The sequence below is a fragment of the Rhinolophus hipposideros genome (genome assembly GCF_964194185.1).
Source record: "Rhinolophus hipposideros genome assembly, chromosome: 22".
Lineage (NCBI taxonomy): Eukaryota > Metazoa > Chordata > Mammalia > Chiroptera > Rhinolophidae > Rhinolophus > Rhinolophus hipposideros.
In genome coordinates this window covers 34,158,676-34,172,797 of record NC_138068.1, presented here as the reverse complement: position 1 = coordinate 34,172,797, position 14,122 = coordinate 34,158,676, and the positions used below count along the sequence as shown (strand labels likewise).

Sequence of the window (14,122 nt, the reverse complement as noted above, 5' to 3'; positions counted from 1 at the left end):
TCCCAAGGGGCTGAAACTTTAGCTGAAAAGGAACTCCTGGATAGAAAACAATGTATAAGGCACTAAAGGAGATGGAACTAACAAAAGTTCAAGATGGCCCCGGACAAGAAAGCAAGATAATTTAAAGGACAACTAAGCTTAGAGTGAGAGAGACCCAGAAGACCTTGGAAGTTGGGCTGCTCCGCAGGGACAGATTGAATCACCGGGCTGAACATGTATTGTATCGGAGACAGTGGTGGAATCACCTGTCTGGTTCCAATACACTACTTGGGGCAGACAAAGGTTATGGCAGAAGGGAGGAAGTAGAGGGAAAGAGTTACAGTTCTTAGAAGGCTTTGACCTCTAAAAGGCAGCATAAAGAAATTGTTAATTGCACTAGCTTCACATACAGGACTGAAGTCACATGCTAACTGCCATTAATGTGACCCTGGAGAAATTACACAATCTCTGAGCCTATTTCCTCATCTGAAAAATAGGAATAATTGTACTAATATCTACCTCAGAAGAAGCTGAGGAGGAAATAAGAATGTATATCAAAGGCTTTAGGACACTGCCTGGCAAGAGTGTAATGCTGAGCTTTAAAAGGAGGGCTTTAGCAACTCATGACACCTTGGGACAGGGTATATGAAGCTGCCTTTGGGAATAACGACTGTTTAACTGGCTTCTCAAGTAATGATGCAGACCTTCTGACTTAGAGATCACAAAGCACTTTCACAGCTATCTCTTCACTTGGTCCTCCAGCCACTGGAAGCCTGAGCATTTCCTGTTCAGATGTGACTTATACTCAGGACCTTACCACCTGCACAAATAACTGGGAACTTTCTGCAGAATAGGGAACACTTCCCAACTACTGAATGCTTGGTGCCGATGGGAACATGTCATCTTCCATGGAAAACGCAGGAGGCAGTCCATGGTGCATATGTTAGAGTCTGGAGCCCAACTTCAAACGAGAATGCATTCTTAGACCACTTTTTAAGACTAGGGGACCCAAGGCAAACCACAGCGCTCGCCTTCTCGAACCTACTCTTCAGATGAAATTCAAGTTAACTCTAAAAAGAAAAGAAGTCCCCAAGACATGAACACAGAGTCTCAGAAGTTGCAACGATGGGACGGCAATCCTGTCCACTTCTGTCTTGGGATGCAGGTCCTAGGATCAGGCTGAATGTTCCTGTGATGATCCTGCCCAATGGCTCACAGCTAGTTTCCCACTATAACATGATGGAGGGATGTCCCATGCTTCCCTCAGTGAAAGGGGCTCCTTATAGCCATGATTCTTTACCAGCTGGAAAGAGGTGGAAACGTTTTGTTTGGAAAGCCCTTTAGGAACTTGGGTGGCAGGCCTCTGGCCTCCTTTGAGCCCGAGTACCAAAACCTGTAATTTTACAGATGAAAATCCTGAGGGCACAGAGATGGAGTTTGGCTGAGCCTTAGGAATCAACAGGACGAGGCCAAAACCCAGACCACCTGACGGCCAGTTCCTGCCCTTCCCTCTGCTTCCAGTTTTTCTTGGCAAGAGCTGGCCAGTCCTCCTTCGGAATTCTCCCCCAGTCTCCCGTGTAGACCTGGAAGTGCTCCTGATAATTCTTCTGCAGGGTTGGCTTTGATGGAAGCAGACCAGGTATCCTGAGCACATATGAGATTCTTGTACGTGGACTCTGGAGTCTGGAGACGGACGGACTACATCTGCTACTTGGAACGTGCAAGCAGTTTACCTTTGCCTGGTTTTAGCAATGGCTAGCAAGACAGGATCACCTCTGGCTTTGAAAAGGCCCTAAACTATTTCCACAGCACTATGCATGTCTGAGAGCTTGGTAACAAGTGCATTGTGTCAACAGTCCATTCTGATAACAAGCTGCCAGCAACTCAACAGCTAACGCCGAAGGAAACTGACTGAGGAAACTGTGCTGTTGTTTAGCTCACTGAATTCTCAAGGTCAGAGGGATCTCAAGTTCTCTGGTTTCATCTTGGACTAGCCCCAGTCAGGCTTGCAGAAAACTGATCCTAATATTCTTAGGAAATGAAATTTGAGGACTATTAAATGTTCCTTGGGAGGTTAGTTCTATTTTGAGATACCACGGACTCAAACCTGAAAATAAAAATATCTCAGGTCTAGTTTCCCCTGAGAACAAATGGAATGTGGTATTAATAGTTTATGTTGACTTTACATAATTTCAAATAAGCAAGCTATGTTCTATACTTAAAGTAACAACTCAGTAGAATATCCTGGGCACCCAACTTTTTCCAAAGAGAGCATATTAGTTATCTATTGCTGTGTTGACAAATTACTCCAAACATAGTGGCTTAAACAACAAACATTTCGTATCTCACAGCTTCTGTAGGTAAGAAATCTGGCAGTGGCTCGCGTGGGGAGTTCTGGCTCAGGGTCTCTCATGAGGTTGCCGACATGCTGTCGTCAGCCGGGATCACAGTGATCGGCAAGACAGACTGGGGTTGGAGCATCTGCTTCCAAGATGGCTCACTCACACGGCTGTGGCAGTTCCTCACCTCCAGTTCCTCTCCACTGTGCTGCTGGAGTCCCCTCACGAAACGGCGGTGGCTTTCCCAGAGTGAGTGACATCAGGCGGAAGCAATGCCTTTCATGGCCATAAGTGACACACCACCACTTCCATATTCTATTTGTTGGAAGGGTGTCACTAAATTCAGCCTATACTCAGAGGGAGAGGACGAAAACTCCGCCTTTTAGAGAGAAGCAGATCAAAGAATTTGTGGATAGGTTTTAAAACCACTAGATACCAAAGCATTACTTCCTTATTTGTTAACAATTTACTAGTGCCCACTGTACCTCCCATTATTTTCGAATTCACTTTTTTTTAAACCAGCAAGATAGATATTTGTCAAGTATCCAGACAGGGAATTAAAGTATACCAACTTCTGGAAGGGCAGGTCTACTTATGGTAAGTTTCCTGAAGATAAACTTCACATTATTAATGACGACAATAAAATACCCCCCAACCCAAAAAAAGTCATAACATCTCTTCTTAGGCAAGAGAGACTAAAACCACTTAGGAAGAAATAATAATCACTGTACCAAGTATCCTCCTTTTCCTCAGATATTTATTAATATTCATTTCTTTCCTACACAAAAGCCAATCCATGGTAAAATACTTTTATTCCATCCTTACTTAAGGGATATATACTGAACATAAAAACTGTACATGTCTTCAGTACAGGTCATACTATAATTGTTTCCACCTAGTGGATAAAAAAGGTACCAACAGGGTTTGAGTGGATAGCTTCCATCTCAACAAATCCTGCAAAAATTCTTTCTATAAAGCAAACAATCTTTGTTTATATATATAAATTTTCATACACACTGCCAGTTCTGGAGTTCTCCAGGCCAGTAACCTGGAATACTGCTAAGGATCAGGAAATAATCCAGTCTCCCAGCAGCCAACAAATGTCCCAATGTCCACAGTGAAACTAGTTAGATTGACAACTGAAAAAGCACAGGACTAGTCTGGCACACGGCCGTCAATCCTCGTTTGTTAAGGGAACCAATAAGGCCTGTGCATTTTACTCCAAAGGAGAGTCCTCCCAGAACTTGCTACTCTTTCCTACCCTATACACTACTTGTAGAAACCTTCCAATCTGAATTTTGATCTGACAGCAGATCAGAAGGGGGCAGGAAGAAGTGACTCAATAAAGTTCATTTTTGTCAAGCCATTGAGATTGACAACTGACAGCAAAATAAACTGCACGATTCCTGGGGTCAGACTGTGTAGGAACAAACAATGCTGTACAACTTGAGTTTACGACAATAACTGTGGAGTTAGAATTATGTTCCGTACAGTGTTTAAGAATGTAACAAATTTTGGAAATATTTTTGATAAGACATTTTTTAAAGTTTTCTTGCTTGAAAGGATGAACTCTTAATCATTTGGAAAACCCAGTTATTCAGAAAAATGAATTTCCTGAGGGTTCCAAACAATTAAACCTTGATAGATACTCCAAGCAGATAGTATAAAAAAAATAATAATTTTACTACTGTCACTCCTGTTACACAAACATGTCCTCAATTAGTTGTGTTCATTTTTCTTTATTTTTTTTAAATCATCAGAGCTTACTTTTGAAAGCCCAGTATAGACTCCTCCCAAGCGCTACCCCACCGTCCACATAGTCACTGTTGGTGTGAAATAAACCAGTTATATCCTTGGTAAGAAACTTCAGAATTTACAGAAAGACAAAAAATGAAAAGTACAAGTCTCCTCCTAGTTTCTGCCTACTTCCTGCACCCCTGACAGACATTCAAACACAATGACAGATGCAGACATACCTAGTTTCAGACCCTTTCCTCAGCAATAACTATGTAACAGTTTTTCGTATGCAGTCTTCAAAAACAAATATTAATGGTTATAAACACATGTCCTGTCGGAAACACAGACAACCTGGAATTTATCTGTTCCTACAGTTTGTACTTTATTACACAGGGTTTTCGTTTTCTCCCTTCAAAATCTGAAAATTAAACTTAAAAAACAAAAATCAAAAACCTTTCCCAAATTCTATTTCCTAGGTATTCTTTTCCTTTGTGTTAAAAACAAAACAAAAAGCTAAGGACAGTATCCTTACTTCTAATATAGATGAATTTCCTAACTGACGAGAGCAAGAGGAGTAATTTCTTTTTCTCCAACAAAACTTTGATGTTTAACTGTAACTTAGTCTTTCAAAGAGTTCGTTTTTCACATAATTTAATTCTATTCGCAATGTAACTGAATGTCTACTATGTGCAAAGTACTATGCTATATGTACAGGGTAAGACATAGCCCCACCCAGGAAGAGCTTGGTACACGTATGGTAGAGGGAGGGAAGGCAGGCAGGAGAGAGAAGCAAATACTGTAATAACTTACCTACCACTGAAGAGAAGGCTGGGACCCTGCCCGATTAAATGAAAGGAGAGCAAATACTTGGCCACTGATTGGTGAGGCTCTCACTTTGTGCTGCCCATCTTCCCCCCGCTTCCTTCTTATCACCACTTTCCCCAGTCCCCCATCCCCCAACTACACTAAGCTGTCTGAGCTTGATGGCTTCCAAATAATTTTTATCACTACTAGATAGATGGCAATGGGACAGTAAACTTGTATTAGAGTAATAGTGGCAAGGCCTGAAATGACAAAGGAAAGTGAAACAACAAACAGCACTTTTCATCACTGTGCTGCCACTTTTACATGAGATTTTGCCTTTTTATTTAAAATATTCTCTTCTTACTTAATGGGAGGCCCATCCAGATCATGGAGGTAAAAAAGATTAGAATTCTGATACTTTAAAGAAAAGTGAGGAAGGATTCAATAAAGATATACACTCTTCTCAAGCACAAAACTATGTAATAGTTGTGGAGAGGTACATAAACATCTGTTCTCTTCATGACAAAGAATGACAATGTCACAAATCATTTTTGGCTTAACTATCTTAGAGTAATCATTATAAAATGTCTATGTTTTTATTCTAAAAGAGCCAGAACTCTAGAGAATCTACCTACTTGTCCTTTTGCTCATCTTCACGCTATGATCCTCTTAGGGAAACAACAAAAAGACCAGAAGGAGAAAAATGGCACAAAATGTCAGCATGTATAATTTTTTCCATCAAGTCACTGATTTATATATATGAACATATCTGTGGATTTTTCAGAGAAATATCTTCTTGCTTTTGAGCTGAATCTGCAAATAAAGCACTCAAATGACTAGATATAGTATCTGTGTGAAAACAGAAACCATGTGAAACTGAAATGGTTACTAAATACAGTGTACTATTAGGTGATTTTAATTATTAAAAAAGTCTTAGTAAACAGTTAATATGTTGCTTCTTGCTTCAAAATGTAATTATTTTAGATGTGAAAGTTACCTATCTCTGATGAAAATTCTGGACTACATTAACAGCGAATAAAATGTTTATTTTGATTTTTTCCCCTGTGACATAAGATTGTTTATTTTTCCTAACTCTCCAAGTGACATAGTTGCCGAACCTCTTTGAGCTGGTCTTGCCTGAAAATAAGATAAAGATATTAGAAATAGATAAATTATACCTCTAAGGCTGAAATGTATTTTTAAAAAATCCCCCACCCTAAGTAAATAAATAATAAAAAGCAAATGGAAACATGAACCCACTAAGAAAAGTAATTTATCGTAATAATGTTACCTGTGAATCATGATATTTCCATCCTATCATGTAATAGATCTGATATGTCGCAGGCACTGAACCATCCTCATTTCTGTACATTTCTATAAAGACAGGTAATGGTTAAAGTCTTAAAAAATGCAAGGAGGAAAAATAATCTGCTCAATAAGTCATGTCTTCCAAAGAGAAATGGATATTAGGATACTCCCAGAATTCTGAGAATGCCTCACATGAAAAATCCTCAACCCTGGCGGCCAGATAGCTCAGTTGGTTAGAGAGCGAGCTCTGAATGGTGGGGTTGCCAGTTCGATTCCCACATGGGCCAGTGAGCTGCGCCCTCCACAATTAGATTGAAGACAATGAGCCGCCGCTGAGCTGCCGGAGGGAGGGCCGGATGGCTCAGTTGTTTAGAGCATGAGCTCTCAACAAGGTTGCCAATTCAATTCCCTATGGGATGGTGGGCTGCACCCCCTGCAACTAAGATTGAAAACGGCGACTGGACTTGGAGCTGAGCTGCTCCCTCCACAACTGGATTGAAGGACAATGACTTGGAGCTGATGGGCCCTGGAAAAACACACTGTTCCCCAATATTCCCCCCAATTTTTTTTTTTTTTTTTTTTTAAATCCTCAACCCTGAGAAGCTGACAGTACGGAAAGAGTAAGAACTGTTTGGAAAAATGATATGGAGCTACAGGATCTGTGTTTTGAAAGGAAAAGCAAGAAGTCTGATGGTGCCTCAACAGGAAAGGAAGCAGCACTGGCACCTTTAAGGGGTAAACATGACAGGGCACAAGTTCCCCAGTGAGGCAGTGTGAGAATAGCCAGCTCCCTTACCTCCATACACAGCAGCAGCCGCCAGCATTGTGTCCCGGTGCAGCAGGGCTTTTCTATTCCAAGCACAGTTACTCTCACCCATACCTAAAAATACACTACAGGCAGTTTTAGATAATACAGCAAATACCCCAGCAGTTCAATCAATACCACGGATCTAACCCCATGTCATTCAACCTAATCTCATTCTCTAATAGTCATGTAAAATAACTTAAATAATCTCCTTTGGCTCTCAGACTGTAGCTAGGCTTTAGTGACTCTAAGGCAAAACTACCTGAATCATCTGGACAAATGAAGAAGTCAAATTTCAGGAGGCAAGCCCATAAGCACTGTACTTGCCAGCAATGGTCTAAAGGAAGTCGGCTGGGCAAAAGCGAGGTGACTGGCTCTCTAGGTGGGTCATTAGATGTTGGCAAGTGCGTTCCCAAGGATGCCACATTGTATCCCCTTTTAGCTGCTCTTTGAAGGAAGGCAAGACACCGCTGTAATGCCACACTCCTTCTAAGCCATAAACGGAAGTACAATCATGAAACTTGCAAGAGGGCTTTAAGACTGTCATGTAGGGTGTCACATAGGGTCTCAGCTCCCACTCCTCACATAAGAACACAGGATATGGTGAGGCCAAAAAGGAACACCCACGGAGCCATAGATAGGGGAGTCATACCACTATATTGTCACTAGTGAACGGGGGAGACACACAAAGTAGGATCCACACGATCCATAATCGGCCGTCCACTTTTTTTAGCCTGCCAACCAGCCAACCATCCAACGCAGTCACCTCGGTTACATCAGCAGCCAGTTGGCCAACAGGCTCCAGCCAGTGGCCAACCACCACCCTGAGCCAGCAGCCCCCCACGCGAGGCTGAGGGCCTGGAAACTGCTCTCTGGGACTCTGGCGCCACAGACTCATTAGACAGTATCAAAGCTATGCTGTGTTTTCAGAATTTACAATACTTTACTAATCCCAGAATAGGAAAAAAATGATGTGCATTCTTTTCAGGGGCATTTTTCTTAGTATTTAAAAATTTATTTTTAGATTTCTTCAAATTGATAGCTAAATGCTAAGGTTAATATATTATTCTATAGTTCATTAAAAATTAGCGTTGTATATTTGATTTTCTTTTATGCGTATACTTAAAATTAGTTTGAAAGGCCACATTTAAACAACTCCTCAAAATTAAAAGAATTTCAAAAATAAAGACACTTTATATTTATTCTCTACATGATCAAAAATCAGTTTCTTAGTTTTGTTTTTCTACTTTCATAAAAGAAACCAATAAAGTTCCAAATATTTAGGTTCTGTAGTACTTTAAAAATAATCATCTCCCAAGTTTTCAATGGCCTTATTGAAAACAATCAACATATTAGCTGTAATAAGTAAACCTTTTCCTTCTCTCCAATCCCAAAAGGTTCCTATTCCCTAAAACAATGAATCTCTGATACTAAACGCAACATCCCACGTCCTGTGAGTGTAACAGTCCCAAAGCATGAAGAACAGACGTATAAACTAGTAGGTTAATCCTCACGAAGATAAGGGTAGGCCCTATTCTTGCTGTCACCAAGCAGCTTAGACCAGCTGATCTTAGACCACCAGCTTTGGGTCAGTAAGGTGGCCAGACTAGATGATCTCTAAAGGTTTCTAATGCTAACAGTTTAGACCTATCACATAATCGAATTTAAAAACATTCTCCTACATAGTGAGCATCAATTATATCAAGAGACCGGAGGTCAAATGGGCCTCTGTGCTAATGAGGGTTTTGGTGCTTTCATTTCTGCTTAACTTCCCATCACCATGACTGACTCACACGTTACATAACAGGCAACACTAGTGGAAAAGGGGTTTAATTTTTTTAATGTCAATACCTAATGCATTTCTATGAAATTTTATATGAAATGCCTTCTAAATAATTGTTACTGGATAAACTAATTAAGGATATGAGGCATAATGCTCTTCCTGAGGTTTGACCTGGGTCTGACTTAGGCATAATGCTCTTTCTGATACAGAAATTCAGATGCACTCCTGTATAGATAGCATAGTTAGTAACTGTCCTGCTAGGGCAGCCCACCCTTCCCTCATAAGGGAAGTTCACGGCCATATTGAACTTTCCTTCACCCTGCAGAAGCACTGTGATGTGACACAGTAAGTGTAGACATTGGGATCATAATCCCAGTTCTGACCCTTACATAACCTGGGGCAAGGTCATATAACCTCTATTAAACGCAGTTTTGTTATCTTCAAAATGGAATGATAGCACTTCATAATGCATCCTGGTGGACCTTTATCGGAGACCACCTAGGAAACACATTTGGGGATCAGCTCTGGGTTTTGGGATAACAGAGAAATCTGGAAAGTAGGCAACTGTTTAAGACTCTCACAGTATTTTTAAGGTCAAATTCAACTGCTTATAAAAATATCTAATTTATTATGGTATACAAGGCACAATACTGAGTATTGTCTGAAAAAAAAAATAACTGAACTTACCTTAAAAGTACTGTGAAAGCCTCCAAAAATGAATTCATCGCTGACATACAACTTGTTTTGTAAAATTAGGTCAACATTCTTGACTTTTTTTCTGTGAATTAATAATAATGGCAGCTTAAATGAGAAATACCACAACCATCAAGAAAAAAGGTGCAATGCAATGAAAATACCAAAAACTAATTTGAAGGTAACACCATACTCCAGTCTGCAAAGCCACACACCTGGAAGTCTCCTAAGCCCCATCCCCTCCTCCATTCATCCCCTCACCACTCTTCTTTCCATCTTAGCTGCCTTTGACCTTTCCACCACAAGAATACTTCAGATTTCAGGATCTGAGTCAGGCTGCTACACTGGGTTTAAATCCTGGCTCTACCATTTACTAAATACATCACCTTGAGCAAGTTACTTCTCTCTGTGCCTCAATTTCCTCATGCATAACAAGTTAACTATGGAAGATCTACCTAGTCTTATCTTCCTCATGAAATATGCTCATGAACAATGCTGGAGGATGAGCTCTCTAACACACTTATCTGATGGTCTCTCCTCTGTGCTAAATTCTTCCAAGACACTACTAGGCTCACCTGATAAAATCTAGAAGCCTCTGATAGACTATCCTGCGTCATTTATCATCATTTCCCCATTCTACATGTTTAAGCAATACTGAATTAAGGTACAGTTCCTTAATTGGGAAAGGGAAAGAAGTGTGTATCCTCTTACATCTCTATACTTTTACCCAGGCCGTTTCTGTGGCCTGGAATGCAATGCCCACCCCCTTGACACACTCACCCACACAACCTGCACTCATTCCCCTTCGTTCTCCTGGCAAACTCATTTTAGCTTAGGTGCTGCCTGTTCTGCAATAGCATCCCTGACTCCCTAAGCAGATGTTGGGGCTTTTGCTCTTGAATCTCTCCCTGCACTTTAAAAAACAAGGATCTCATTCCACAGTCAAATGCACTTTCTGTCTATATCTGTCTCTCTGTGTCTCTCTAATAGAGCGTAAGCTCCCTGAGATCAGGAACTATGTGTTTCAGTGGGTGGTACATGGTAGATGCTCAATAAATGGTAAGTGAAAGAATATAAAATCAACCGGTTAATGTTTTTATTTACTTCGTTAAATATCACTTTTATAAGTTATCTTTAGATAATTCCTCTTAATCCTCCTAAAGATAAGAAAAATGTAAGACTAAGACACATTTGTGTAAAAGATTTTATAATAAAAATAAGAAAAGCTCTGGCAAAACCTCTTAAAGATAAATAAAAGGCAACAGTTCCTCAAAATAATGACCGATTTAAAACCCAGGTTATTGGCCGGCCCAGTGGCTCCCGGTGGCTCAGGCGGTTAGAGCTCCGTGCTCCTAACTCTGAAGGCTGCCGGTTCGATTCCCACATGGGCCAGTGGGCTCTCAACCACAAGGCTGCCAGTTGGATTCCTCGAGTCCTGCAAGGGATGGTGGGCAGCGCCCCCTGCAACTAAGATTGAACACGGCACCTTGAGCTGAGCTGCTGCTGAGCTTCCAGATGGCTCAGTTGGTAGGAGCGCGTCCTCTCAACCACAAGGTTGCCGGTTCGACTCCCGCAAGGGATGGTGGGCTGTGCCCCCTGCAAATAGCAACGGCAACTGGACCTGGAGCTGAGCTGCGCAACTGGACCTGGAGCTGAGCTGCGCCCTCCACAACTAAGACTGAAAGGACAACTTGAAGCTGAACGGCAACCTCCACAACTAAGATTGAAAAGACAACAACTTAACTTGGAAAAAAGTCCTGGAAGTACACACTGTTCCCCACTAAAGTCCTGTTCCCCTTCACCAATAAAAAAAAAAGTGACTACAACAGTAAGTTTTCAGCTACGCATCTTTCCCCTTGTAATGCTCAAAGGAGGCTGGACGATGGGTAAAATGGTCCTGTTACAAATGGGTAGTTACAAGAAGCAGTAGAATCAGGTAAGAGAGTTCCAGTGCAGGAGTCAAGGCAAGAGTTGGGCACCTAATTCTTCCACTAAGAGGCAATCATTCTCTTTGAATCTAATGTTTTTCACTCTTCATACAGACATGAAGTAGTTACCAGAGGGCTATTGAGAGAAGCAAGCACAACAAAAACTCACAAAACAAACTATATATCTGTAAACGAAGTATTTTTATAATCCTCTTTTCCAAGATCCAGATTAAGGCTCCCTTGGGGAAATGTAATTGTGGTTTCACACAACACATGTTTATAATCTGTTGGGCTTCTCCCATTCATCAACACTGTTTATGCCATGAGACTGTAGAATAAAAAAATCAAAGCTCACCAATACTCATTGAGGTAAGTTGAGGCTCTCCTTTGAGAAAATCATTCTTCAGTAGCCCTCTCAATGGTAGATGAGTTATTTCTGCATACCTTACCTCTTTTGTGGTTGAGAGGTAGGGTCTGTAGTTATTGCTGCTCAAAGCCTCTTCCAGGCCATTCCTTCTCTATTAAAACCCCTTGCCCTGCTGAGACCCACACCATGTGGCCGGAAACCTCCCCTACTCCTGCTTGCTGTTAGACATCAGGGTCCCAATCCCTCCCCTCATTCATCAAAGTGTGTGTCACCTGGTTCAGTTTCCCTCTGTACCTCAATTCCTGACACCACCACGGGTGACTTCAATTTAATAACTATCAAGTACCATGGCCTCTAAGATTTTTTAGTCTCCTCACCACTACTGGACTTCTCTATTACCCCAACTGTGCCACCACACCTGTAACATGTCCTGGACCAAGTTATCACTTTACTTCCCAAATCATCAATTTAAACATCCCATTTTCTGGCCGTATTCTCTTGTCCTTCAAATGTGTTCAGGTATTTCAACCACGGTCATTCTCTGACCACCTTGGGATCACTTGTGCACATCTCCTCTGCTTCTTCCCAATCTATTAACCAGTTCTTAGCTTCTTTGGCCTATAATTTCAATTACACTCTTATCTTTTGCCTTTGTCTTTTTGTCACTCTCAACTAGCAAAACCCCAACCCAAACTGACCCAACTATCTGTTTTGTTCTTCGTCCCAAGCTGCCAACTGTTGTTAGAGACAATCATAGGTATATTTGACCAACTTCAAATTCACCCTTCAAATTCTGTAACTTCCTCTGATCAATTCACCTTCCTATTCCCTACAATGACTATTTCAAATTATCTCCACTCAATTCTCAAACCTTTGACCCTTTCATTCTCAGTATATGACACTACTCTGTTTGATCCCTTAGATGGAAGCTTCCTGCTATTAAACATAAGCACCAATGTCCTTTGGCACTATCCCTCCTCCCTTCCTTCTAGGTCTGTCTGGCCCACCCCTTTATCCAAGGCCAATCCTCCTCCAGCCTTGGTACCTCATCCCCCTTCCACTTTCTCAGGAACCTGACACATCGATCAGCCCTTCTCTCTTCTAGAGTCACTTCTATGGAAGGACTTAGAGTCTTCCAATCAGCACTTAAAGAAATTAAAATCTTAATACAGAAAACAAACAAACAAACAAAAAAACACCTCAACCCATCTCCTATTCCATCTTCCCCTCTGACACCTGTAACCTTTCCATCTCTCACCTCTTCTTCACAAACTTCTTGAGAAAATAGATATTTGCTGTCCTTACCTTCTACTCAGGTCTCAACCTACCCATTACTTCTACTCTCATCACTCCAACAAAACGGCTCTCAACACGGTCACCATAACCTTCTTGTTCCTAAATCTAATGGACGATCTTTCCAGTCCATACTTTGCGTCTCAGCAGCATTTGATGTTTTTGAGTATTACCTGTTTTAAATATTTTAGGTTCCATTTGTCTTGAACTTTCCCTTGGTTTAGATAATACTATATTTTCCTGTTGTTTCTCCTTACCACTTTGCTAGCCAATCTTTTCTTAGTTTCTTTGTAGGCTCATCCTTTTATGCAGTTGCTATACATTAGGTTCCTGAAGGCTCAGTACCCAGCCACTTTCTCTTCTTAGTCCATGTTCTCACTCTAAGCAATTACTTGAAATACCACCTATTCGCAAATCACAAGTTTTTAACCAGGCCAGTTGCCTCCTCTAAGCTACATACCCATCTGCCTCCTTGACATCTCCTCTTAGATATTTCAAAACCACTTCAAACCCAACATATCCAAATGTGAACTCAAGAACTGTCCCTGCCCATAGTTGGTTTCCTCTATCAATGAAGAGTACCACCTATCTGGTTATGTGAGCTAGAAACTCAGCAGTTATGTTTGAAACGTCACCCTCCTTCATCAGCCACATGTAATCCACCAGCAAGAACTGTCCAATTTACCTCCTAAATACCTCCAGGATACATTCACTTCTTTGTCTCCACTGCCACCATCTTAGCCCAAATTACCATCATTTCTCACAGAGCTTTACCACCATATGTCTCTCGACTGGTTTATTTGCCAATCCATTCTTTTCAAAATACAAATCTGATATCTGAACCCTCTTCCCTATCCCCACGAAAATACCTCAAAGGGCATTTAAAAATAGAGACCAACAATCTTAACAAGGACTGTAAGACCATACTGCATGATCTCTGGCCCCCATTTACCCAACCAATTTAATCATTTAATCTTCTTTTTACTCCCTGTATTCTAGCCAAAATGTCCTTTTAGCTCTTTCTTACAACAGGGCCTTTGCATATGTTCTCCTTGCCTGGGGCGCACTTCCCTCCCCTCTTCACTT

General features: G+C 41.2%; 1 protein-coding gene across 4 annotated transcripts in view; it reads right to left on the bottom strand.

The window, feature by feature from the left end:
• Positions 1 to 5,884: 5,884 nt before the first annotated feature.
• NDUFAF5 (NADH:ubiquinone oxidoreductase complex assembly factor 5) overlaps positions 5,885 to 14,122 on the bottom strand; it is a gene marked incomplete at its 5' end in the record, with an annotated part of 38,462 nt that continues 30,224 nt past the window's right edge. For 2 of the 4 annotated variants that reach the window (XM_081034660.1, XM_081034661.1), the window contains 3 exons: positions 5,885 to 5,996; positions 6,151 to 6,233; positions 6,964 to 7,047. In XM_081034660.1, the coding sequence (XP_080890786.1) occupies positions 5,904 to 5,996; positions 6,151 to 6,233; positions 6,964 to 7,047 (260 nt within the window). In that variant the 3' untranslated portion in view covers positions 5,885 to 5,903. Of the gene's footprint in view, positions 5,997 to 6,150; positions 6,234 to 6,963; positions 7,059 to 9,442; positions 9,534 to 14,122 lie in introns of all 4 variants that reach the window. The other 2 variants (XR_013992328.1, XR_013992329.1) reach the window with 2 other exon arrangements.